This window comes from Lepidochelys kempii, chromosome 13 (assembly GCF_965140285.1).
Source record: "Lepidochelys kempii isolate rLepKem1 chromosome 13, rLepKem1.hap1, whole genome shotgun sequence".
Lineage (NCBI taxonomy): Eukaryota > Metazoa > Chordata > Testudines > Cheloniidae > Lepidochelys > Lepidochelys kempii.
The window spans coordinates 28,225,882-28,248,231 of NC_136392.1; the positions used below are offsets into that span (position 1 = coordinate 28,225,882).

The 22,350-nt window shown below is 53.4% G+C and overlaps 1 protein-coding gene across 1 annotated transcript; it reads left to right on the top strand.

The window, feature by feature from the left end:
• The first annotated feature begins 472 nt into the window (after positions 1-472).
• Positions 473-20,664, top strand: E2F1 (E2F transcription factor 1). Its single transcript, XM_073309902.1, has 7 exons — positions 473-1,280; positions 7,124-7,214; positions 8,399-8,618; positions 10,769-10,921; positions 12,791-12,905; positions 13,392-13,596; positions 16,465-20,664. Exons 1-7 carry the CDS (start codon positions 1,050-1,052, stop codon positions 16,713-16,715), a joined length of 1,266 nt encoding a protein of 421 aa, XP_073166003.1. The 5' UTR covers positions 473-1,049; the 3' UTR covers positions 16,716-20,664.
• The last annotated feature ends 1,686 nt before the right edge of the window (positions 20,665-22,350 follow it).

The window sequence follows — 22,350 nt, forward strand, 5'->3', positions numbered from 1 at the left end:
GCCATGCCATTTTTCAGTTTTTACTATGGTTCACAAAAGTTCTTTGGCCGCCCAGACTGTTCAGCTCCTTGCAAGGGAAAAGCTCCCTGTCAATACGTGCGGACCAATGTACCCAGCGGACGCCTGCACTTCGCGTCTGCGGCTGCCTCTCCCCGCTGGATCCCGCTCTCCTGCCCCGCCCGCGCCACGGGAACAGAGGGGGAGGCGGGGCGGAGCAGGCCCGAGGAGCTGGGAGCGGGCGCGGGGGAGCCCCCGGGCAGGGGAACGAGCCCGGGCGGGGAGATCAGGCGACGGGGAGCGGGGTTGAGACACCAGCCCGCAGCGGCGCCGCTCCAAGCCGGGCCCGGCCGGGCCCCGCCAGCGCTCCTCGCCCAGCGCGGCGTCCCCCAGCTCCGCGCTGATTGGCCGCGCTCCGCCCCCTCCCGTCCGCGCAGCCGCTGCGATTGGGCGGCTGTCAGAACGTTTCGCTCGTCACCGCACCGCCTCACGGCCCTCCGGGTCGTAGCCAATGGGAAGGCGGCGCTGCGCCTCAATCCGGGAGCTGTGGCCAATGGAGAGGCGGCTCCCCGCCAGCGTAACCAATGGGAGCGCGGATGCGCCGCTCCGGTCGCTTTCGCGGCAAAAAGGATTTGGCGCGCAAAGGCGTGCGGGGCTGGACCAGCTGGGGACAATACCCGGGGCCGGGCCGGGGCGCGCGGGCAGCCGAGGGACCCCCAGCAGGGCGAGCAGCGGGCCCGGCGGCCAGCCCCGCTCTGTGCCCTGCGGCGGCCCCAGCCCAGCGCTGAGGCTCCGGGGTGCTGCCTCGGCGCCCTTCGCTCCGGGCCCCGCCGCCGCCGCCGCCCCGGGTGGTGGCGGCGCGTCCTCGGGCCTCGGCCCTCCCTGAGCATGGGACGCGTGTCCCGGGGCCAGCCCCGTCTCCTGCCGCGGGCCGCCGCCCCGCGGCCCAGGGCCATGGCCCTCTGAGCCGGCGCGGGGAGGGGAGCAGGGCCGGGCGCGTCCCCCCCACTCTCCCCCGAGCGCCGGGGATGTGAGCGCCCGCCGCCCGGACCATGTCTCTGGGGGTGGCCCCGGACGGCAGCGCCTGCGTGGCCGACTTGGAGGCTCTGCTGGGGGGCGCCGGGGGCCTCCACGTGATGGAGCAGCAGATTGTGATCATCTCCACGCCGGACGCGCTCCCCACGCCTGAAGCGGAGAGCGAGGCCGAGCTGCTGCTCTTCGCCACCCCGCAGGCCCCCCGGCCGGGCCCGGCGGCGCAGAGACCGGCGCTGGGACGCCCACCGGTAACGCCACGTTAGCTCTCTGGTTTGCAGCTCGGGAGCAGCACGGCTTCCCCCAGGGGATCTCCAGGCGCCCGGAGCTGGGCGGGCTTGGCCGGCTGAAAATCAGGCCCTTTGCTACCTGGAGAGCACGCGGGTTCTTTCTGCGCGTGTATTGCCCCCGCCCCTTTCCCCCCTTGTCACTGCTAAAACTGTGTGGGGCGAAACGTGGCAGCTTTGTCACAGCACGGGGTAATGCTGTATGGCCAGAGGATCCCCTGATGGTGCTCTACAGGGCCCCGGAAATAAAACAAAGAAAGGAAATTGAGAGAAACTTTGCGTCAGTGCAGGGTAATCCAAGGAGGGAGATGTAATAGCCCAATTTTCCCCATACTGTGGTCATTGGCTCAACCCTCATGAAAATAAAGTGCTCTGGAATCTTTAAAGGGCCACCTGTGGCCAGGGCCTCACTTTTACAGATCATGGAAAGAGAGGGCGCTTCTTGCATTTAGCTGTCCTAGATACAGTTCTCTCTGGTGCTAGATAAGGCAAGTAGCTGGCCTTGGTGTGGCTGCTGCTCTTGGTCTTCCGGCTTCATGTGATAAAGCTCCCGAGTAAGGGAGGAACAGGCCGTACTATGTGAGTGAGGCCTGACATGAGATTGGTTGCTTGTACAGTTTTCTGAGTCTGTTCCTGATTCAGCATTTCTGCTGTTAATCGTTTACAGGGCTAAGTAGTGAGGTGGAACAGGTTCAAATGGGACATGTAAATTCTGGTTCTGAAATAGCTGTTAGGCAACATATAGGAGTGACATACTGTGGTACAGTGGAGAGGAATAATGATTGCTTTTGAAAATATGTAAATTATTAATGGCGGGGAGGGGGTGTTCTGAGAGTGGACATACACCAGTCATCAAAATGTCTTAAAGCTCCACTTCAGAACTAAATCCATTGAGTGGATTCTATCTCTACACACTTCTCAGATTGTTCTCGGAGCTCTGTTTGTTGTGATGACCCTTTAATGTCCATGACCGCTGTCTGCAGTGTTATAAATGCTTCAGGATATGAAAGCCAGAGTCTTGAAAAATTCTGCTTGTCTAGTGTGGGAGTGTAGGCATACACAGTCAGGCATGTAACTTCTAAATAATCATTAGGATAAGCTATGGTGAGCAGGCATTGTCTTCTCCAGTATCAGCACAAGAGGGTCTTCATTGTTGTTGGAGCCACTGGATGCTACTGTAATGTAACAAATTCAGACTGTGCTGTGAAATATGCAGGGCTGACCCTTGCACCCATGCAGACACCCATTGTCTTCAATGGGCTCCAAGCAGAAGTCTGCCCTTGCCTTGTTAGACCCTGATTTTGCACCAAGAACTGCAAGGCTGAACCAGCAGAGCCTTTCCTTTCTTTTGGTTTCCTGAATTGTTTTCATAAGGTTGATTTAGACGCTTAAATGGTTCAGACTAGCACCTGCAATTAGACTGAGGCTAAAGCAACAAGGGCTTGCAGTTCTCCTCCATCAGGGCATAAGCAGATCATTGTGTGGGATCCTTCTTTACTTGTGCACTTTTAAGATGGGGTTTTAAGCCATCATCTGGCATTGGCGATGGTCAGTGAGTGGATCTGTCCCGGAATAAAATCCCCACGCTTTTAGTTCAGTAGAGATGGGGGCAGGGCACAGAGGAATGGAAGAGGAAAAGACCACAATATGCTTTGCTAGTTAAACATGCTATCTTCCAGGGGCCTCTCACTGTAGTTTGAGGGACCTTACAGCTGATCATTTGTTTTTTTTAACTGTTTGGGTCAGGAATCCATAATGAGTTTTCCCTGTCTGGTGTGTCCCTGCTTGTGGTGGGGAGTGGGTGGGTGGTTGGGATGGAAAGGCGTGATTTGTCCTCGGTGCTGTTGTGCTGGAAGCGCTGCTGGTTTGTGTAGTTGGACTGACGTTTCAAGGAAGATCCTTGTTTGTGAAGCCACAAAAGTGAGCTGCTTTTCTCCTAGCTCTTTGCAAAGTGCATGGGAGCTTCCTCTGAAACAATCTGTCTCTGATTCTTTAATAAGCAATCAGCAGCCCAGTGCCCATAGGCTGTTCTGCACCAACAGCTCTGGCGGGGCTGCTGACTGCGGGCGGTGAAACTCTAAACACCCTAGTGTGCATGAGCAAAGGGGGCAGAACTCTTGTTTTCTGCTCCCATGGGTGCTTCCCGGTAGTGCACTGGGATCTAGGTATTTTAAACTGACCATCAGATGTCTAAGGTAGTGAGAGTATCCGCTCACTCACTCCCTGATCGCTTAAGTTGAGATGCTTTGAGTAGGAGGGAGTTGTCTAATCTATCTATCTCTGTATTGTCAGGCTGTCCCCTCTAGTAATAAAATAGGCCCCAATTACCGAGTCTCCTCCTTCCCAAATGTGTCCTTCGTGAACTAGATCATATTGCGCTAAATGAGACTAGAGGGGGGTACAGTCACAATGTACAAAGTCTTAAAGTTCTCTTGAACCTTCAACTTCTCCTGACTGCCCATGTGGTCCCAGGCAGTTAGCTGGAGCACTGGTCTGAGCTGGAGCTTTGCCTGTTGGCACCATTGGATGATCAAGTCAGGTGCTCCTCTTGCTACCCTGGAAAGCTTTGATCTCATAGAATCATAGAAGATTAGGGATGGAAGAGACCTCAGGAGGTCATCTAGTCCAACCCCCTGCTCAAAGCAGGACCAACCCCAACTAAATCATCCCAGCCCGGGCTTTGTCAAGCTGGGCCTTAAAAACCTCTAAGGATAAATATTCCACCACCTCCCTAGGTAACCTATTCCAGTGCTTCATCACACTCCTAGTGAAATAGTTTTTCCTAATATTCAACCTAGACCTTCCCCACTGCAACTTGAGACCGCTGCTCCTTGTTCTGTTATCTGCCACCACTAAGAACAGCTGAGCTCTATCCTCTTTGGACCTCCTCTTCAGATAGTTGAAAGCTGCTATCAAATCCTCCCTCACTCTTCTCTTCTGCAGACTAAATAAACCCAGTTCCCTCAGCCTCTTCTCGTAAATCGTGTGCCCCAGCCCCCTAATCATTTTTGTTGCCCTCCGCTGGACTCTTTCCAATTTGTCCACATCCTTTCTGTAGTGGGGGGCGCAAAACTTGATGCAGTGCTCCATATGTGGCCTCACCTGTGCTGAATAGAGGGGAATAATCACATCCCTCAATCTGCTGGCAATGCTATTACTAATGCAGCCCAGTATGCTGTTAGCCTTCTTGGCAACAAGGGCACACTATTGTCTCATATCCAGCTTCTCACCACTGTAATCCCCAGGTCCTTTTCTCTAGTTGGTTTATAGCTTATATCCTTGTGTGTGGCACATGAGCTGGGTACCAGTTAAAGAACCAAGCTCCCTACTCACGCTAACAAATCCCATCCCATTAGTAACTGGGTGCAGGGTCCCAATAAGACACCCAATGAAATACTTGTAGATGGGGCCCATAGATAATGCTGTCTTGCGTCTGTACCTTTGTGAATTGTGTGAAAGGAAAGGGATTGTGTTATGAGAGAACAGCAGAAAGTGTCGGCTGCAAGGTGGGTGACTCAGACTGGGCGTTTGCAGCATGATGAGTTATAAAACATCGAGCACTCGTGATAGCTTGCTCTTATAAATGCTGTTCACATGAAGCAAGTGGGTGAATGTCTCCCAGTCCTATTTTGGTTTCTCCTCTTCTGGGGCACATCTGCTTAGCAAGGACTCCTTGGCTTTGAAGTGTTCCCAAATGGCTGATGGCAGGAATCCTTCAGCAGCTTCCTGAGGCATTGGAGGAATAGTGCAACCTTCAGATGCACTTAGAAGACAGCGTCATGTCTTCTCTAATTGGATCCCGCTGAACTCTAGCACATGGAAAATGCTTTTGGTCTCTAGCTTGGTGTTGCCCCCACATCACTGAAAATGTAAAACCAGGGCAAGGGAGAAGGGCAGCTCCTCACCCCAAACCCCCTGCCAGTTCCACATCAAACTTTCATCAGAGGCAACCTGAGACTGACCTGAAGGACGGATTTATGATGAAGCATTTTAATAGTGCCAGTGCTTAATTTGTAATTAAAGAGTTGCTGGGGCTCAAGCTGGGCAGCCGGAGAGCAGCAGCAGCTGCTGGCCAGGCACCCGGCTCTGAAGGCAGTGCTGCCAGCAGTGCAGAAGTAAGGGTGGCATGGTGTGGTATTGCCAACTTACTTCTGCCCTGCTGCTGACAGTGGTGCCGCCTTCAAAGCTGGGAGGCTGCTGGCTGGGAGCCCAGAGATGCTGGGGCTATGAATTGCCAAGCCTAGAGGTGCCAGGGCTCAGCCTTGGCAAGCCCTGGCACAAATTAAGCACTGAATAGTGCCCATCACCAAAGTGTCAGACGAAGGGGAAAGAGTCCAGGAATGGTCGAGATGATGGTGTGAGGGTTTGCTGAATGCCCAGTTCGCATATGGATGCTGTGGTGATGGGTGCTGTAGAAATACCTGTTACCGGGTGCGTAACCAGCATGCAGTTCTAAGGGCTGATATCAGTAGTCGTACGGTGATCACATGGAGTCAGAAAAACATCCTTGCAGCCCCTCTGTGGGGCTTTCACGTCTCATCACTGAGCACCAGAGAGGCAGGCTGCTGAGTCAGGTGGCCCCTGTGTGTACGTGATGCCTTAAGTTTTTGAGCGTGGAGTGAGTTGTGGAAGCTTACAGCAAGGAGGCCTGCACCACACAGTTAAACAGTGCTGGCTCCCTGCCAAAGGAGTGCCGGAACCTGGGCAGGGGGAGGCCCTGAGAGGGAAAGGGAGGATCTGGGAGGCAGATGGGAGGGCAGTAGGGGAGGCGTGAGGGAGCAGGGAATGATCCCCTCAGGATCCGTCCCATCCTTACTTGCTTGGCTTCGGTTCCCCATGGGGTGGCCCAGCTGTTCAGTTGGCCCCACTGACCGACTCCCAGTATTGCTCAGCTTCATCTCTGCTCTGGACTCTGAGTCTCTGGCCCCGTGCTCCCCCGCTTCTCCCCCCAGTCCCACCTGCAGCGTCTCCCTCTGTGCTGACCTAGCACCTGCTAGCTTGGAGGACGTTCTGCAGCCAGGGAGGGAAAGGAGCTGCCTAGCCCGGCACCAGTAGATGTACAGGAATGCTGTTCTGGCTCCTAACGGAAGTGCTAGAACACTGTTCCAGCACAAACCTATACAGTATTAACAAACCATTACATGGGGGGGCAGAATCTCTTAACGCCCCTAGGCCACATTGATTCAAGTACTCTCCCTACCCCCATAGGTGTTGCATCTGCCCCACTCTTTTGCCCAGTTGGTGGGATTTCCCTTCCATTGGCTTTGCCTGTCTCAAAGGTTAAATGCCTGCGGTTCAAGGTTCTTTATCTAAAAACTTTTGGTCCTGCTCCAGGGGATGGATCACTTGATGATTACCTGTTCTGTTTATCCCTCTGGGGCACCTGGCATTGCCCACTGTCGGAAGACAGTTTACTGGGCTGGATGGACCTTTGGTCTGACTCAGTATGGCCGTTCTTATGTTTCTTATGTTTTAACTGCTACTGGGTTGGTGGTTTGGCTCCATAATGCAAAGTCTGGTGACACTCTGCAGTTAACATTTACCATTAAATACCAGCAAAGCCATGTTGGTCTATGCTGAGCCCACCAGTCCGGCTGCTGATCATGACGGTGGCTTCTGCAGGAGATGCTTGCTGGGAACTAGGCTGAGACCAAACTCATATTGCATAGGCCCAATAGCTGACCGGTGGCCATGACTTTCAGTTGGAAGTAATGTGGCTGGAGCTGTTGGATCTCTGCTCCAGGGGTAACCTGCAGGGGAGGTGATCTGTGGCATGCTGTTCCTTCACAAGCCTCCTTCTCTTGCAGGTGAAGAGGAAGTTAGATCTGGAAACCGATCACCAGTACACAGCAGAGAGCATCCAGACATCCCGGGGCAAAGCGAAAAACCCTGTCAAAGGTACAGGTACCACTTTCTGCTGCCCCTACTTGCTCAGAGTCCTTACCAGCCACTGCATCTCTTTCCAAATGGCCTAACGGGGCTGAACCCCAGCCAAGCTGAGCTATGGTGGTTGGGACTGGGGGTCATGGAGTCCATTGCCCTCTGGAGGAGATCAGGTCCTTCAGTGTTGCAGCACCTACCCCGTCACCCACTGCAGCCTCTCACCTGCCCCGTCACTCTGTGCAGAGCCAGCTCTGGGACTGCCTCAGCTAGCCCAACTCTACTAAAGGGTGGTGGGTGTAAACTCAAGTCTCTTGGGTGTTAAGTCCTGCTCTGCCTGCCCTGTTCTCACTGGTTTGGGCATAAGTAGGCATGCCCCCAGCAGCTGAGTCCCTGTGCAGTCTGTTCTGGCTTGTGCTTTCCAGTAACCCATCTGGGAATCAAGCTGCAGGTTTTTAGTGGCACTTCACGTATCTCTGGAATTGGGCTTGGGCTCTTGAGTTGTCTGGTGGTGATGACAGACTGTTTCATGCATTCTGGCCTGCCCCTTGAGGCTAGAGCACTTGGGAACCTCATGGGAGCATTTGTTTCATGCCATCATGTTATCCCACTGGCACCAGAATTAACACGCTGTATGCAGAGCTTGGGATCCCAAGTCTCGCCTGGACAGACAAACTACCCAGGTCTGTGCCAGGCTGTCCTACAGAGGGGCTGGACTTCAGCAGTGGATGTGCAGCACATGGAGAGATGCAACGCTCCATCTTAAGTGGTGTGAAGGGAACGTTGCAAATGGAACAGGTCTGGGCTTTGGTTGTTAAAGCAGTAACTGATTTGCCTGTGGGCGTTGTCACAAGGATTGAAAACTAGTTGAAGGACTGTAAGCGAAGGATTACAATGGCAATGAGATTACAGTAAAGTGGGGTCAGTGCCCAGATATCAAGTGGAAATGATCCTCATTAATCTAGATGAAAGGGAGTAAAGGGGTTAAACCTGCAGATGCTGGCAAAAAAAACTAAAAAACAAAACGCTGTGTAAATGGATCACAGTGGATCCTGATGTTAGAGTAAACATGGGAAGGCTGGGTGCTGAGCTCCTTTCCAGTGGGGGCCAGGCAGGTGTGCTGAAGGAAGACTCCACTCACTGAGGTTTTTGTGTTGTCGCTTCTGTATAAATCTGTAACAAGCAACTTCAATTGCTCGCAGGTGTGAAATCTCCTGGGGAGAAGTCCCGCTATGAAACCTCTCTGAACCTGACCACCAAGCGTTTCCTAGAGCTGCTCAGCCAGTCACCAGATGGGGTGGTGGATCTCAACTGGGCAGCGGAGGTCCTGAAAGTGCAGAAGAGGCGGATCTACGACATCACCAATGTCCTGGAGGGCATTCAGCTAATCACCAAGAAATCCAAGAACAACATCCAGTGGCTGTATGTATGAGCACCAAGCTCTTTGTTGTATGGCCAGCGTGGGTATAACTGGTTGGGACTTTCTGAGCATGTCTACATGGCAAGCAGAACCAATGGCAGCTATGGCACTAAAATGTGTAGATATTTGGGCTCGGGCTGGAGCTCAGACTCTGTAGCCTACGGAGCAGGGTGGGCTTGGCTTCAGAGCCCAAGCTCCAGCCCGAACGTCTACACAGCTATTTTTAGCACTGCAGACTTGGACTCACGCTATAGTCCTGGGCTCTGACGCTCGTTGCCACAGGATTCTGCTTGCCATGTAGACGTATCCTTAGATTCCCCTTCATGCTCCATATTCCCAGGCACTGGTCAGTATGTGAGCTCAACTGGTGCAGTCCTCCAGAGCTGAGTCAGAGGCTAGAGAGCTGCATTTTTTGGCTGTACATTTAAATGCCCCAAGTGTATTGCCCTTACTGGGTTAAAGTGCTTCCACTAAGATACTAAAGTGTCTGTTTTTCCCCTTTCCTTCAGTGAGTTCTCTGGGAACTCCCCCCTGGGGATTTGGACTTCAGAAGGGGCCAGTTTTGTACATAACTCTACAGTTTGTTGATCCATGAACAACCCTTTACTGTCCTCAGGTGCCTTCTGCCTGAAGTCTCAAAGAGCTTCACAAACAAGCCTTGCAACTTCCTTGGGAGCTGAGCCAGCATCATTCCCATGTTACAGATGGGGAAATCGAGGCATGGGGAAGTGAGTTGTCTAGGGTCACACAGGGAGTCTGTGACCAGACCTGGAATTAAACCCAGTTCTGAGTTTTAGTCCAGTGCCTTAACCCTAATGTTTACTACATAAAATGCTCTTTAAAAAAGAATCCTAATTTGCATGAAATCAGAAATTCAAGTGCAATGGCAGAGTGGTTAAGGCACTTGATTATGATTGTGAAGGTCCTGTGTTCGAGGCTCGCTCAGTCCCACACTGAGGTTTACCCAACTGCTGAACAGGAGCCTGATCCATCGGGTTAGGGCAGTCAAAGGGGGTCAGACATGAAGCTGGCCGCATCGCATTACTCCCTGGTGTACCATTGGCTCTGACACGCTTCAACCGCATCAGCTCAATGAGCCAATGGCTCAGGGTGACTTTGACTAAAATCAAAATAAACTTACCCCACCTTGCTAAAAATGTTGCAGGGAAGCCCATTGGTCTGTATTTTAAAGTAATGGCAAGTCTGTTGCTTACAATAGTGGGTGCAGGGGCTTGAGCCCTCGGCCCAGAACACTGGAGATTGGCTCTTTTGAACCTGTGTCCAAGCATCGCCCTGGGTGAAGCTCTGTGAGCCGTTCCCAGTTCTGAGCACCGACTGGCCTACGTCATGTGTGGCTGTTGCATTTGCACCTGCAGCATCTGAGTTTCAAGGATAGCTCCAGCCCGTCCCCTCTCGGGCTAATGTGGTCGGGGGGTGTCAGTCCTACAAGACTGGCAGCGTAGTGTTCATGGTGAACGTCCCCTAGTGGCTGGCCATGCAGGAGAGGAGGCTGCGCCTGTGCTCTCTCTCCCCCCTCCCCAGGAGTGAATGCTGTATTGAGGATAGCCTCTAGTGCCCCACCATGGGGCTGGGCAGGAAAGGAGCAAATCACCCAAGAGACTGTGGTGCAGCCCCTCAGTATGCAAAGCCGCTGCCCATTGGGAAGGCAGGCGCTCGCAATGGTGGGCGTGGGAGACCCTGCGCTTGGGTGCATGGAGGGGGGGCACTGATACAGGAGGGGGTGTGGACCTGTGCTTTAGGGCAGGGCTGCACTTCCCTTTGTGTTGAGTGGTGTTTAGCACCTTGGTTGCTACCGAAAACAAATAGTGGCCGTGGCCCTTAGGGTCAAACTAGCTAGAGCCCCTTCCCCAGTCCTCTGCTGTGGCCATCTGACTGGCACCAGATGGCCATGGTGGAGGTGGAATTCCCTGCCTCACCTTTCCCTGTTGCATGACTTCATTTCCTGGCTTGCCAGCTGACAAAGGGGTTGTTGCCAGAGAGCACAGCCTCATGTGTCTATGTGTGAGAGCAGACACATCATGGGTGTGGTAAGGGGGCTATGGATGAATGTAATCCCCACACCTTCGGTCACTCTGCAGAACAATGGCAACCTGGACCAGAACACGACTGACCCGAGTGTTCTGTTTCCTAGGGGCAGCCAGTCAGCTATGGGGAACACCAGTAAGTACCAGGTGCTGGAGAAGGAAATCCATGACCTTCAGGTGGCTGAGCAGCAGCTGGATGACCTCCTCCAGATGTGCACTGTCCAGCTCAAGCTCCTCACTGAGGACCCTGAGAATCAGCAATATCCTTGTCTGTGTGGGGCTACGGGAGCCGCTTTACTGTGTAGTGAGATCTGGGAGCTGCAATGCCTGTTCCGTGTGGCTCTGTTCTAATAGCTTCCCAGCGACCAATCTACAGGGTAGCCTCAAGGAGCTAAACATGCCTGGCCAAGGGGTGGTGTCTTGTCTGTGCTTCCTCCCCTCTGAGCTGATGGAAAGCCCTGTGCCTGGAAGATAGTTTTGACAGTTGATCTCAGGCTGGGCTCAGGGCCCATCGCCTTAAGGAGCAGCAGTGTTGAGTTCCTTGCTCCATGTGGCTGGGAGCATGCACCCTAGTGCGAGTGAGGTGGTTGCTTTGGCTGTAGCATAGTCTCCTCTGACCATCTTGTTCAAACCATAGAGAGCTGCCCATTGTCACAATTCAGGTGATACCAGCCGGTTCCCAACCTAATGGGGGGATTGGGTAACTTTATCTATCCTTAAAGGGAGCAAGCTAAAAAGTCTCAGTGTCTGCATCTGTTAACTGTGACACCCCACCCCGGTGCCTAACGTGGAGAAGGGCTTTAGAATTTGGACTCCTCATGGTTCATTCCATTGATTCGTTCTTGGGCATTTTGCTTAGCATGGGCAAATCCTTTCAGCTTTGCTTTCTGGTTCAGCAAGGTCTGGGCTGTGAACGCTGGTGGGGGAGGCAGGTTGTTTGGCTCAAGCCAGAACTGATTATATCTGAATCTCTAGTGTCGTGGAAACGTTTCTGTTCATGTTAAGGTTTTGTAAAACTTGTAGTAAACCAAAACATCTGGGGCTGGATTCCTGCCCTGTGCTGGCCAGTCTGCCGCCAGGGTGCCGTTCCTTTAAGCTTGTGGCTCCGCTGGTGTGTTTGCATGCTCCTTTGCAAACCACATATCACTTCTGCTCTTCTCTTTAACGGCTCACAACTGTTATGTGTCCCTACAGGACTTTTTTGTTGTAAGCGGTCTGTGGGCTGCCTTTTCTACGCAGTGGAGTCATGCTTGTTAGTGAAGGGTGGGAGGAAGGGAGAAGCCATTGCTCCAGGTCCTTGGCAGGCAGCAGCTATTCAGTATCGCATGGAAGATCACTTCAGTTCAACCTTTGTAGGCAACCAGCAGTGAGCATGCAGACCTGCATTAATTCCCCATCCCCTTATGCTACCTGATTTCTCCTCTACTGTGCCGCCCAAGTGCTGCTGCTGCTGCTTGCAGAAGTTCATGACTGCAGCTGGGAATTGCAATGCACGAATGCTGCATCTAGGCCTTTGCGGATGCCAGTATTCTTAAATCACTAATCTCCTGCCCCAAGTTGGGGCTGGGGGCTCAGGATTTGAGTGGCTTCTCAACCACGTACATCAGGCATCTGCCACTGTCACGCAGCACAAATAATTCAGACAACTTCTGTCTCTTTTAGGGCTGTGGAAAGGGGTTGTAGGCTTTGGACGTGGTCACGCGGATGGGGCTAGGTTCCCTTATAGCTCAGATACTTGGTGAGCGTGTGTGTGTGTGGAGATGCTTAAGTTACCCTGGTAGTCATCACTGCTTACAATGTATCCGGTAGACCGTGGGACAGACATGTATGAACATCTCTAACACTGGAGAGGTTAGTATGTTCCTGCCTTGAGTGCACTGTCAAACGCAAAGTGCTTTGAGCATCAGAAGTGCATCTCTGTCCCAATCACTGCACACCATGGAGTAAGTCGCTGCCTGCGTGTTGGTGAGTTGAATGCTTAGGCAGCTGCTTGTGGATAGGGTCTGACAGTTCCCCAGCTCCTGAGTCCCACTAGCTATTGTATCCAACTTGTAAAGCTGTCTCTGGTCCGGATGGAAGGGAACAGCCACCAAACAGCCTTCCAGTGAATACTCCTTGACTGAGTGCACCTCTGCTTACGTGACCTGCCAAGATCTCCGCAGCATCGCGGACCCCTCTGAGCAAATGGTGATGGTGATAAAAGCCCCTCCAGAGACCCAGCTGCAAGTTTCAGACCCAGCGGAGGTAACCCCTCCCCCCCACATCCCTTCCCATTGCAGCGGTGCCCGGGGCCGTCCTTCTGCAACTGGCTATCCTACCTTGTCGCATTGCTATGGGCAGGGCTCCCTGTTTGTAGATGCCTGGATCAGTGGGGGCAGTAAAGCCTCCTGCCCCATGAACTGCTCATCTGACGCTAACCCCTCAACCTTGGCAGCCTGGGTCACTTCACGCTGCTTGCGTTTGTGCTGCTACTCCCGTCAGGGGCCCGAATCCCCTACAAGGGCCTGGTCTCCTGAGCTTAGCAGGCCATTATCCATGGGTGTTGCTTGGTGGCTCACTCCCCCTTTGGGGGGCTGGTGGCAGCTGGCAGGTCTATGCTTTCTGGCATGCCTTGCCCTGCTCTCTGGATCTACGGTGAGCTGGCATGACTGTGGGGCATGCAGGCCACATAAGCATTCTGCCCTTGGCAAGCCCTTGCTATTAGTGGTTCTTTTTGCTCTTCTCTTCCAGGCTTTCCAGGTTTCCTTGAAAAGCACCCAGGGCCCCATCGACGTGTTCCTGTGCCCAGAAGACAGCTCTGGGGTCTGTAGCCCAGTCAAGAGTCCTTTCAAAGCGACTGCTGAGGAATCATCCCCTGGCTCTTCTGAGGCAGCAGCATCCCCGCTCCTGCATCCCACCCAGGATGTGAACTTGCCATTGCTGCCTGGTGAGCAAGGTGTGTATGGGCACAGGGCATCTTCCCCGGTTTTCGGAGCCTGCTTCGCAGTTGGGGAAGTGCATTGTGAGCGTGGAGAGGTCTGGCAGGTTCAGCTGTAGACACGGCTCAAAGGGACCCGTGGTTAGTGGGTTCTGGGTGCTGATGGAGCTGCAGGGTTGGAACAATCCAATTGCGCTTCTGCCAGCCAGGCAAAACAATGCTCAGCTTCACAGAGTGTGTCTCAGACCAGCAACGCAGCATAGTAAATATGTAAGGAATTAATGGGGATGGGGGGGAAATACTGTCTCCCTTGCACAGTGTGGGTGACAGCTGCAGATGGGTATTGCGTACTGTATCTGTAGTGACGCTGCAGGGGCAGGGAGGGTCTGACTGACTCTGATGACTGGTAGGCTGTGTCTGGCGGGCCAAAGCATAGCTGATGACGGCTCAGGGAGAGGACCTGGCAAGTGGCCCGACCCCCAGCCACCCACTTGGATGACTCAAATGGACAAACAAGTTTAGTCAGGACTATAAATCATGGCTGCTCAGCTGAGACTTGGGAAGAGACTGGTTTCTAAGTCCGCTCTGAAAACTCCCCGTTGGGCTGGAAGCTAGGGGCTGGGAATGGAAGTGACGCCTTAGCCGTAGCACGGCTCACACATTAGGATCCCAGCGGGGAAACCCAGCCCTCTTGAGGATGCTGCTCTTTCCCAAGGCCTGTGTATGTAGCGATGGAGCTGCTCCCCAGCTTGGCTCTGCCTGAGCAACCCCTCGGCCACAGTCACTCCTGGGTGGGGTTCACCTGCCTTGCCCTCTAAATCACAGCTATGCTTATCGCAGGTACAGACTGGTGGAGGGCTGGGCCCCAGAACTGTGCTCGTGGCTGAGGCGTGCCTCGCTGAGTACATGCCTCCCCGTGCTCTGAGCCAGGCTGCAGTGAGGAGCATAGCCAGACTAGCTAAGAACACTGATGGTATTTTAGGGGTGGGGAGATTCCCTCTCCCTGCCTCAGCATCCCTCTCCCCAGCCTAACTTTGTCCTCCGCCCTGGGTTTCAAGGTGCAGGCAGCGTGTGTGCTTCTCCCTGGGAGCAAGGCCCCAGACTGCTCTCTGGGAAGGCTTGGTTCCTTAGTCCAGCTGTCACCCCACCCTGGCTGAGCGCTTGTGCCGCTCCTCTGCGGAGTGGTAGGTGTGCTTCCTCCCTGTTAGTGAAGCTGTTTAACCATGTGCAGCGGGAGGATGTTTACTCCCCATTCCAATGACGGGGGCTCTGATTATCCCCAGTGGCTTGGGATGGGGGGAGGGGGACCATTCAGGACGTGAGATCTGAAGGAACACCTTGAGCTGTCCCCGCAAACAGGAGCAGGCAGTGCAGATCTGGAGTCAGTGCTGTAACATGTTCCAAAGGCAGGGCCCTGCAGCATCGGCCCGCTCTCTGCTGGGCGGGTGGCCATGGCCCAGCATGGAGATGGCTGTGCCGGGTCACTGCCAGGGGTTGGCACGCAGAAAGAAAGGCTGCTGATTGCCCAGCCAGCTTCGGGAAAGGGCATTTTCAACCAGTATTCTCAAAGTAGTCACTTAACTCCTTCCCATCCAAAGGTGTGGAAACCTCCTACGTCGGTGGGGCAAATGCCAGAGCTGATGTCTGTTCCGGATGCCACCCAAGGCCACTGGCAGCTCCTCCATCTTACCTCAATGGAGCTTTGCCCGGGCCCCAGTCTCAGCTGGTTATTAGGAGAGCCAAGGAACTGCCCCACCCACAGCCCAGACCACCCCCTGGGGCTTTGCACACACATGGAGCAGGGGAGGATCCTTGTGACACCCCACACCAGGGCGGCTGAGGGGCAGAAGAGCAGCTGCCCAGCTCTGAGGCAGCACCTCTGCTTAAGCAGTTCCACCTTACTGCTCCAGGTAATGGCAAAGCAGCATGTGCAAAAGGTTTCTCTGTAACCTTCCCCCAGCAGAGGGAAGCTACCTCGCGAGGACTGGCACATCCAATGTGAAGAGCAGTAACCTGTCCTGCTTCACAGCTGCTAGAATTCAAACTAGGAGTGGGCCTTATCTGTGGAATGATAACTCATGGCTGAGCTCCCAAAGCCCCATCCGGCCCCTCTCTAATTAAAGCCATCACCTTGGTGCAAATGAACTGCTGACTCTGCTGGAGCATTGACAGGTGCTGATATTAGACACTTGCTATTAATTACATAGCAGGCGCCTGGCTGGGGTTAGGTCTGCATATTAATTGAGGAATGCAACTCTTTAACCCTTCTGGTGAATAGGACCTGTCAAGATCCCCAGACTTAGAATCATAGAATATCAGGGTTGGAAGGGACCCCAGAAGGTCATCTAGTCCAACCCCCTGCTCAAAGCAGGACCAATTCCCAGTTAAATCATCAAACTTCTACCGTAGCCTTTCACTCCAGCCAGTGGAAGACTAGTTCTTCCCTGATATATTTTAAACCAAACCTGTGTTCCTGGAAGACCCCACAAACATGGCCCCTGGGCCAGCTTATTCCCCCAGGAACAAGCTGCAGTCTCATGTGCAAGGAGCCAACAAACTCACAAGTCTCCGGTGGTCTGGCTGCTGCTTGCCATCGTGTCTCTTCTGGACCTGCTTGTAGGTAGTGAGCTCTTGGAGGCAGAGCTGTCTGTGTGTCCATACAGCACTGAGCACACTGGGGCTCTAACTAGTGATCAGACCTTTCTGGGCAGAGCTGGTGGGATGATGGGGAGGTTGATGGTCCAGTAGGAAGATGCTGTAGCCCCCATGGGTTGGGACAATGCAGCAGCCCTCTGCAGAGGGGTTGGTAGCCTGGTGGGCTACCCTAAAGTGCTGTCCTTCAGCTCTGCACACTCCGTCTCAGTGACCCATTGCCTGTCTCTGCAGAGCCCCTCCTGCCTGGGGAGAGCGTGCTGCCGCTGAAGTGCGCGGCCGATGAGGTGAGTCTCTCGCCGCTGGCCTCCGTGGATGCTCTGCTGGAGCAGAGCAAGGACGACTTCTCCAGCTTCCTCCCGGACGAGTTCATCAACCTATCTCCGCCCCAGCCCCAGGATTACCACTTTGGCCTGGAGGAGGGCGAGGGCATCAGCGAGCTCTTCGACTGTGACTTCGTGGACTTTGCGCCCTTGGACTTCTGACTGCCTCCCGTGGAGCCGCTGTGCCATGAGCGCACAGCCGGGCGGGGCCACTCCTCCTGGGTGCTGATGCCTGAATGTGATGCTGCAGCTGACTCCGGCTCTGTGGCTGGAGGAGGCTTGGGACTCGGAAGCAGACACGCTGGAGATGGGCTGAAGCAAGTGGGGTTTGTAGGTAGTGAACGTTATGGTAAATGGCTGCATGGGTGAGGTTTGCTGGAAGGGGGGAAGGTGTGGGAAACCTCACCACCTCTCCCTGCTGTGCTCCAAGCCCTCCTGGGAACGTGAGGTGCTGTCACCGTCTCCTCACACCTCACGCATGTGCCTTTCCTCCACAAGCCCGTTCCCCTGCGGGGAGCTCTGCTTTGTGGTCCATGCCCCCGCGGGGATAGTCTGGGCGGCCGCTGCCATAGTAACAAAGGCCGCTTAACTTATTCTCCCCTAACCACCTCGGACTCTTGCCTTGGAGCTTCTGTTGTTGTGGGCAGGCCCCTCTCTCGAGCTGCAGAGCCAGATACGTCTCTCCTGCTGCAGGAGCCATTTTTCCCCCTCTTGCCTTAACGATTGTGAGTGACGTTGATCTTTCCGCTGAGAAGCGACTACCTGGCCCTGCGGGTGCAGCCCCTCTAGAGCACCAGCGTAAATGAGGCTTTGCTCTGCTAGTCTCCTAACTTGGCTGTGGAATCGGCAGCAGGAGACGTGTCTCCAGGCTTAGCTGCAACATAGCGCCAATTCCCTGTAGGCCAGAGCTGCCTCCATGGTGGTAAGCTGTCTCTTGGCCTCTCCTGGCAAGGCGTGCCCTCATTCAGGAATGTAAATAGTAGTGACAGGGTGGCCTGCTGAGGAGTGCCAGTCTGGTGTGGAGTACACGGGAACCTCTGTGTGTATGTCTGCCCATTGGGTAGTGCCTGTGACCAGGTTCTGGCTTATGCTTTGAAAAAAAGGGTGGGGTCTGTTTAACAGCCAGCTGGCTGTGGCAGAGCCCCACTTTCTGGTCCCCATGTAAAAGGGAAATGTGCAGAACTGAAATTCCCAGATCGGCCTTGGGGGCTCCTGGATCCAAGTGGGGAGGGGCGTGTGAAGGCCAGATACAGCATGACACTGGTTCTTGGTTCTAAAAGGTTCCTTGTTAGAGCTTTAAGGAGAGTCCTGTGTAGATTGACTTTATTTATTTTGTGTGGTTTTGTTCCCATGGGGACAGCTCTGATTTCCCAGGTGGAATGTGTGCGGCTGAGCTGTGTTCTATAGGAATTAGTGCTCTGCTAGGAGTTAAATAGGGTGATGCTTTCCCAGGGCGGAGCTGTTAATACTGAGGGGATTTTGTTTCGGAGTGGGAGGCAGCTGTGGTCTAGAGATCCTGACACAAAGCTAGGAGTCAATTCCCAGCTCTGCCACAGATGTGCTGGGGCATGTCACTTAACCTCCCGGTGCCTCTGTCTCCCCTGCCAAACAGAGCCCGGGAGACTGCCCTGCCTGTGGCAAAGTGCTGCAGGATGTCCAGATGGCAAGTGCAGTTTGTTATTTATTATTTATATGGTCTAGAAGGTCCATGTGAGGCTTCTGGAAGGGGTCTCTGTGTGCTTGCGTGTGTGTGTGCGTGTGTCCCCCCCAAGCGGCGACTGCCAGAAGTAGGAACTGTGGGAGGGAAGGAGGCCATTTTGTGTTCTGTTAGGCTAGAGAGTGCCAGCTGTTAAATACAGAGTCGCAGAGCTCCTTTCATACAAACCACTTGCAAAGCTGGCTGGTAGGTGAAGGGACAGTGTGGGAGCTCACTAGCTGGGGTACTGGACTGGAACGGGGCACTGTAGCGTCTCTGTGAGGTAGAATATGCAACTGGTGGGAAGGAAAGCTGGTGGGCTGAACGGGCTATTTATTGTAGACAGGAAATGAGTAGCAGACGTGTCTGATAGAGGGGAAGGGTGGGGAGGCGAATCTGAGGCAGGAGGGACTCTCTGCCTGGAGATGCCAGGGATGTGCAGCGGAAGCAGCTTACTCACGGAAGGGAAGTGGGCGAAGAAGTAATAAAAAGGAAAAGTGAAGCAGGCTCCAGGGAAACCTTAGAGGGTTTTGTGTTCCATGTCGAGTGGTGGTGACCAAATCGGACCCTTCCATGCCCAGCCATCCATTGGGCATAGACGGGATGGCAGCCAGTGCAGCTCCTGTGTGGCTCTGTGCTTCTCTTGCCAGAGAAATCTGGCAGATGAGGCCCTGGCCTGGCAGGGGTTTTCTCACTTATGAAGAAATAGGGATCCTTTGGGTAGGGGGAGCTCTGATCTGCCTCAGTTTCCTCACACTGTGTGCTGATGTCAACGTACCCAGGCCATGGGCTCGTTCTCCTAACATCTCATACAGATGAGAAGCTGCACAGACCTGGCCCTTTCCATTGGAGGGCCCACACCTGCTCTCCTGGCAGAGTTGGAGGGAGTGGCTGATTTGTTGGCTGGTCATGAGCACCCAAAACTCTCACTAGGCCTAGCTGCATGAGGAAGGCGGGCTGGAAGTGCTGTAACTGTACCTGGTTCTACCATGTAGAGCATTCTACCCGTTCTCTCCTGTACCTTAACTACGCTGCTATCAGCTGCAGCTGAGTAGAGCAGAGGAGATAGGTTCTCCTGGTACAAACTCTAGTAGGGCTTTGAGGCTGCTGCACCAAAGCTTAAGCAACTAACCATCGGGTATGACCCTTGCTGGCTGCATGAGTCCCGGAGCCATTCCAGACTCGGGAAGATAGATAATCTACTTCCCAGCACAGGGAGCTGCAGCTGACCCTGCCAGTAGCTCGAGTGAGCAGCACGTTCTGTTGGCTGAAGTAACTGTTGTGGTGGGGTTTCCCCCCCCTTGCTTCAAAAGTGGGATCCTGTGTATGGAGTGGATTCTGAGAGCAGGTAGGGCCAATGCAAAGGCTGTTCTGGGGCAGCTCCTTTGCTGACATAGTTGGACAGGCCATGAACCAAAGCTTTCATGGGGTTGGCAGAAGGGTAACGCTGACTCGCTGGCTATTTAGTGTAGGGATGGGTGATCCTTGGCGGGTCAGATGAGCATGCACGGTTTGGGGTTCTCATGAGATTCCCAGGTGCTTTCTGCTCCCTCGAGTGCTGTGAGCAGAGCTGCCCGCAGGATTCCAGCTGGGGATCAAGGCCAAAGCACGAACAGAGGCTCAGAAAAATGGGTGCGCTGGCGTCTCCAGGCTGCTTCCATGTGGGTCTTGGGTAAATCTCATCCTGCCAGAACTGTCACCAGTAGCCTATCCCCTTCCTGGATGTTGTGGAGGGCTGGAGGACCAGCCAGGTCCCCATCCCAGTGCAAACCTAATGCAATTAGCTTTGACATTCCTGACATGCACGGGAACAGAAACTGACCAAACCTTGTAGAGGATGATTTTTTGGGGTGTGGGTGGGTGGGGGGAAGAGGATAGAATCCATGGTGGTGTTTTGACCTAAATGTCTGGAGACTTGTGCTGGTGCCCTGGCTCCCCCCTTATCAGGGAGTTATCCAGGCTTAGCCAGGGAACAGTTTGTTGTGGTGTTAAATAAAACTGAAAGCACAACAGAACAAGGGTTCCTCCAGCTCCAGTGCCCAGCCACAGAGGGAGGTGGCACAGGCCTCTCTGCTGAAGGGGATTATTGGGCTGGAACAGATCTCAGTGTTGCAGGTTGGGGTACCAGGGAAGAAGAGGTCCAGGGTGAGGGAAAACACCCAAATGTATGTTTGTGGGGAGAAGAAAGGACAGAAGTGGGTTCTCCCCCCCTCCTGTCTCAAGTGCCTGGGCAGCACTGCCTCTCCTGCTTGGGCAGTTGATTTTCCTGTTGCATCCCTGGACTCCTGTGTTGCAGTTCCTGGTCTTTGAACAATTGAATCCACAGGTGGAAATGCATTTTCATCTACTGCCTTTTAACGAGCTTTGTGTACTGTTGTGCTTTGTGTTTTAATAAACATTTCTACTGAGTCTCAATTCCTGGCCAGTGTCTGTTCGTCTGTTGGGGGGCATGGCAGGTCACTGGACTAAATCCTCATCTGCTGAGAAGCCAGAGGGCTGGAGAGGGCCCTGGCTGGGCTGGCTCACCAAAGTGCTGTAGCATTTCTCTGAGCACTTCCCAGCTTCTACACTTCTAGTGCCCAGCCCCTGTGGGTCTGAGCCGGGGGAGCAGCAGTCCACATGGAGTGGTGGATGGCCCTTTGGCACTCTTGCTGTGTCTTGTGAGAGCCTCAAGCTCTCTGCACTTACCAGCCTGAGGCATCCTGTCTCCTGCTGAAAAACTATTGTACATATGGGGATGCAGGCAGCTCCGTTCAGTCCCAGGGACTTCAGCACAGCTAGGCTATGCCTTGCCTGCAGTCATGCACTTGATCTTGGGCTACTGTTCTAGAACGCTGCCGTGCCCCCTCTGCAGTAACCCTGGTGCTTCTCAGCTGTAGACCTCCCAGTGCTTTACAAAGGAGATTCAGATTCATTATCTCCATCATATAGCTGCGTACACTATAGGTACACCGATAAGGTGACCAGCCCATAGTCACACGGGAGCAGAACCAGGTCTCCTAAAGCCCTGTCCTGTACCCGATCTTCTGCAGCACACGTGCTGTCGGGTAGCAAGGATGAGTAAATAGATGCTTTGGAGATGAACAGTCTTCGTTCTGTGCTTGCTCCGGACCCCCTCATGCTAGGTTCTGTACAATGATGAGGAAACCTAAGCACTACTATGTCCATTGCAGGCAGGCACCCTGATCTGCTCTTTGCATTAACTCTGGGCAAATGCCTATTGCTGAAAAGATTTTCCTCTTACTGATTATTTTCAAAGGCATTCATCAGTGAATGGCTTATACAGAGACCTGAAATGCAGAACTCACTATAGGCAAACAATTCTAACCGTTAGGGCTAAGCCTTAACAAAATAAACAAAAATCCAAGTGTCATGGGAATTGTAAAAGAAAAAAGTTTTTGTGTTTGCACTCAGGCACACACAGTCATGGAGTTACAAACATTCACTTAGTTTTAGTTAGCAAACCAAATAATTCAACATGAGGCCTCACCTGAAATGCTGCTCACAAGGAATTAGGGTGTTTTGCTCTGTAGCTCAACTCTACACTCCCCTGAGAGGCATCAAAGAAGTTAAAGATTCCCGAGCATCATCAAAGCCCAAGATAAGGTAGGGTTTTTTGTTTTTTTGTTTTTGTTTTTTTCCTGATCTTTGATAAGCTGTAACTTAGCAGGCAAAAGAACAGAAAAAGCCTGAAGAAATAAATGTGAATCCCCCCCCCCCCCCAAAAAAAAAAAGTAGGAATCTGGGAGTTTTGGGAACAGTGAGGAAGCATACTTGCCCTAACAAGACCCTCTTTATTTTTCCAGCTAAAAGTCTTCCCAATCAGAGGCCCATGCCGTGTAAAAACAGGATGCTACCCCACGTCCTGGGTAGCTATAAGCCCCATTCAAGAGGTTGGCAGCTGCAACACACTGCCATCCAAGGTTGCCTGGCCGGAGCCATCCCCGACACCCGTGGGGAAGGTTGCCATAAACTCTACCATCCCTGGAACCTACAACCAACTGCGACCGGACATCATCATCACCAATGAGGACCAGAAGAAGATAATCATGGTGGACGTCACAGTGCCATTCGAGAACAGGATCCCAGCCTTTCACAATG

Coding starts and splice junctions, on each gene's coding strand:
- E2F1 (XM_073309902.1), top strand. CDS start 1,050: ATGTCTCTGGGGGTGGCCCCGGACGGCAGCGCCTGCGTGGCCGACTTG. Junction 8,619..10,768: donor AAGAACAACATCCAGTGGCT/GTATGTATGAGC, acceptor TCTGTTTCCTAG/GGGCAGCCAGTCAGCTATGG. Junction 12,906..13,391: donor AAGTTTCAGACCCAGCGGAG/GTAACCCCTCCC, acceptor CTTCTCTTCCAG/GCTTTCCAGGTTTCCTTGAA.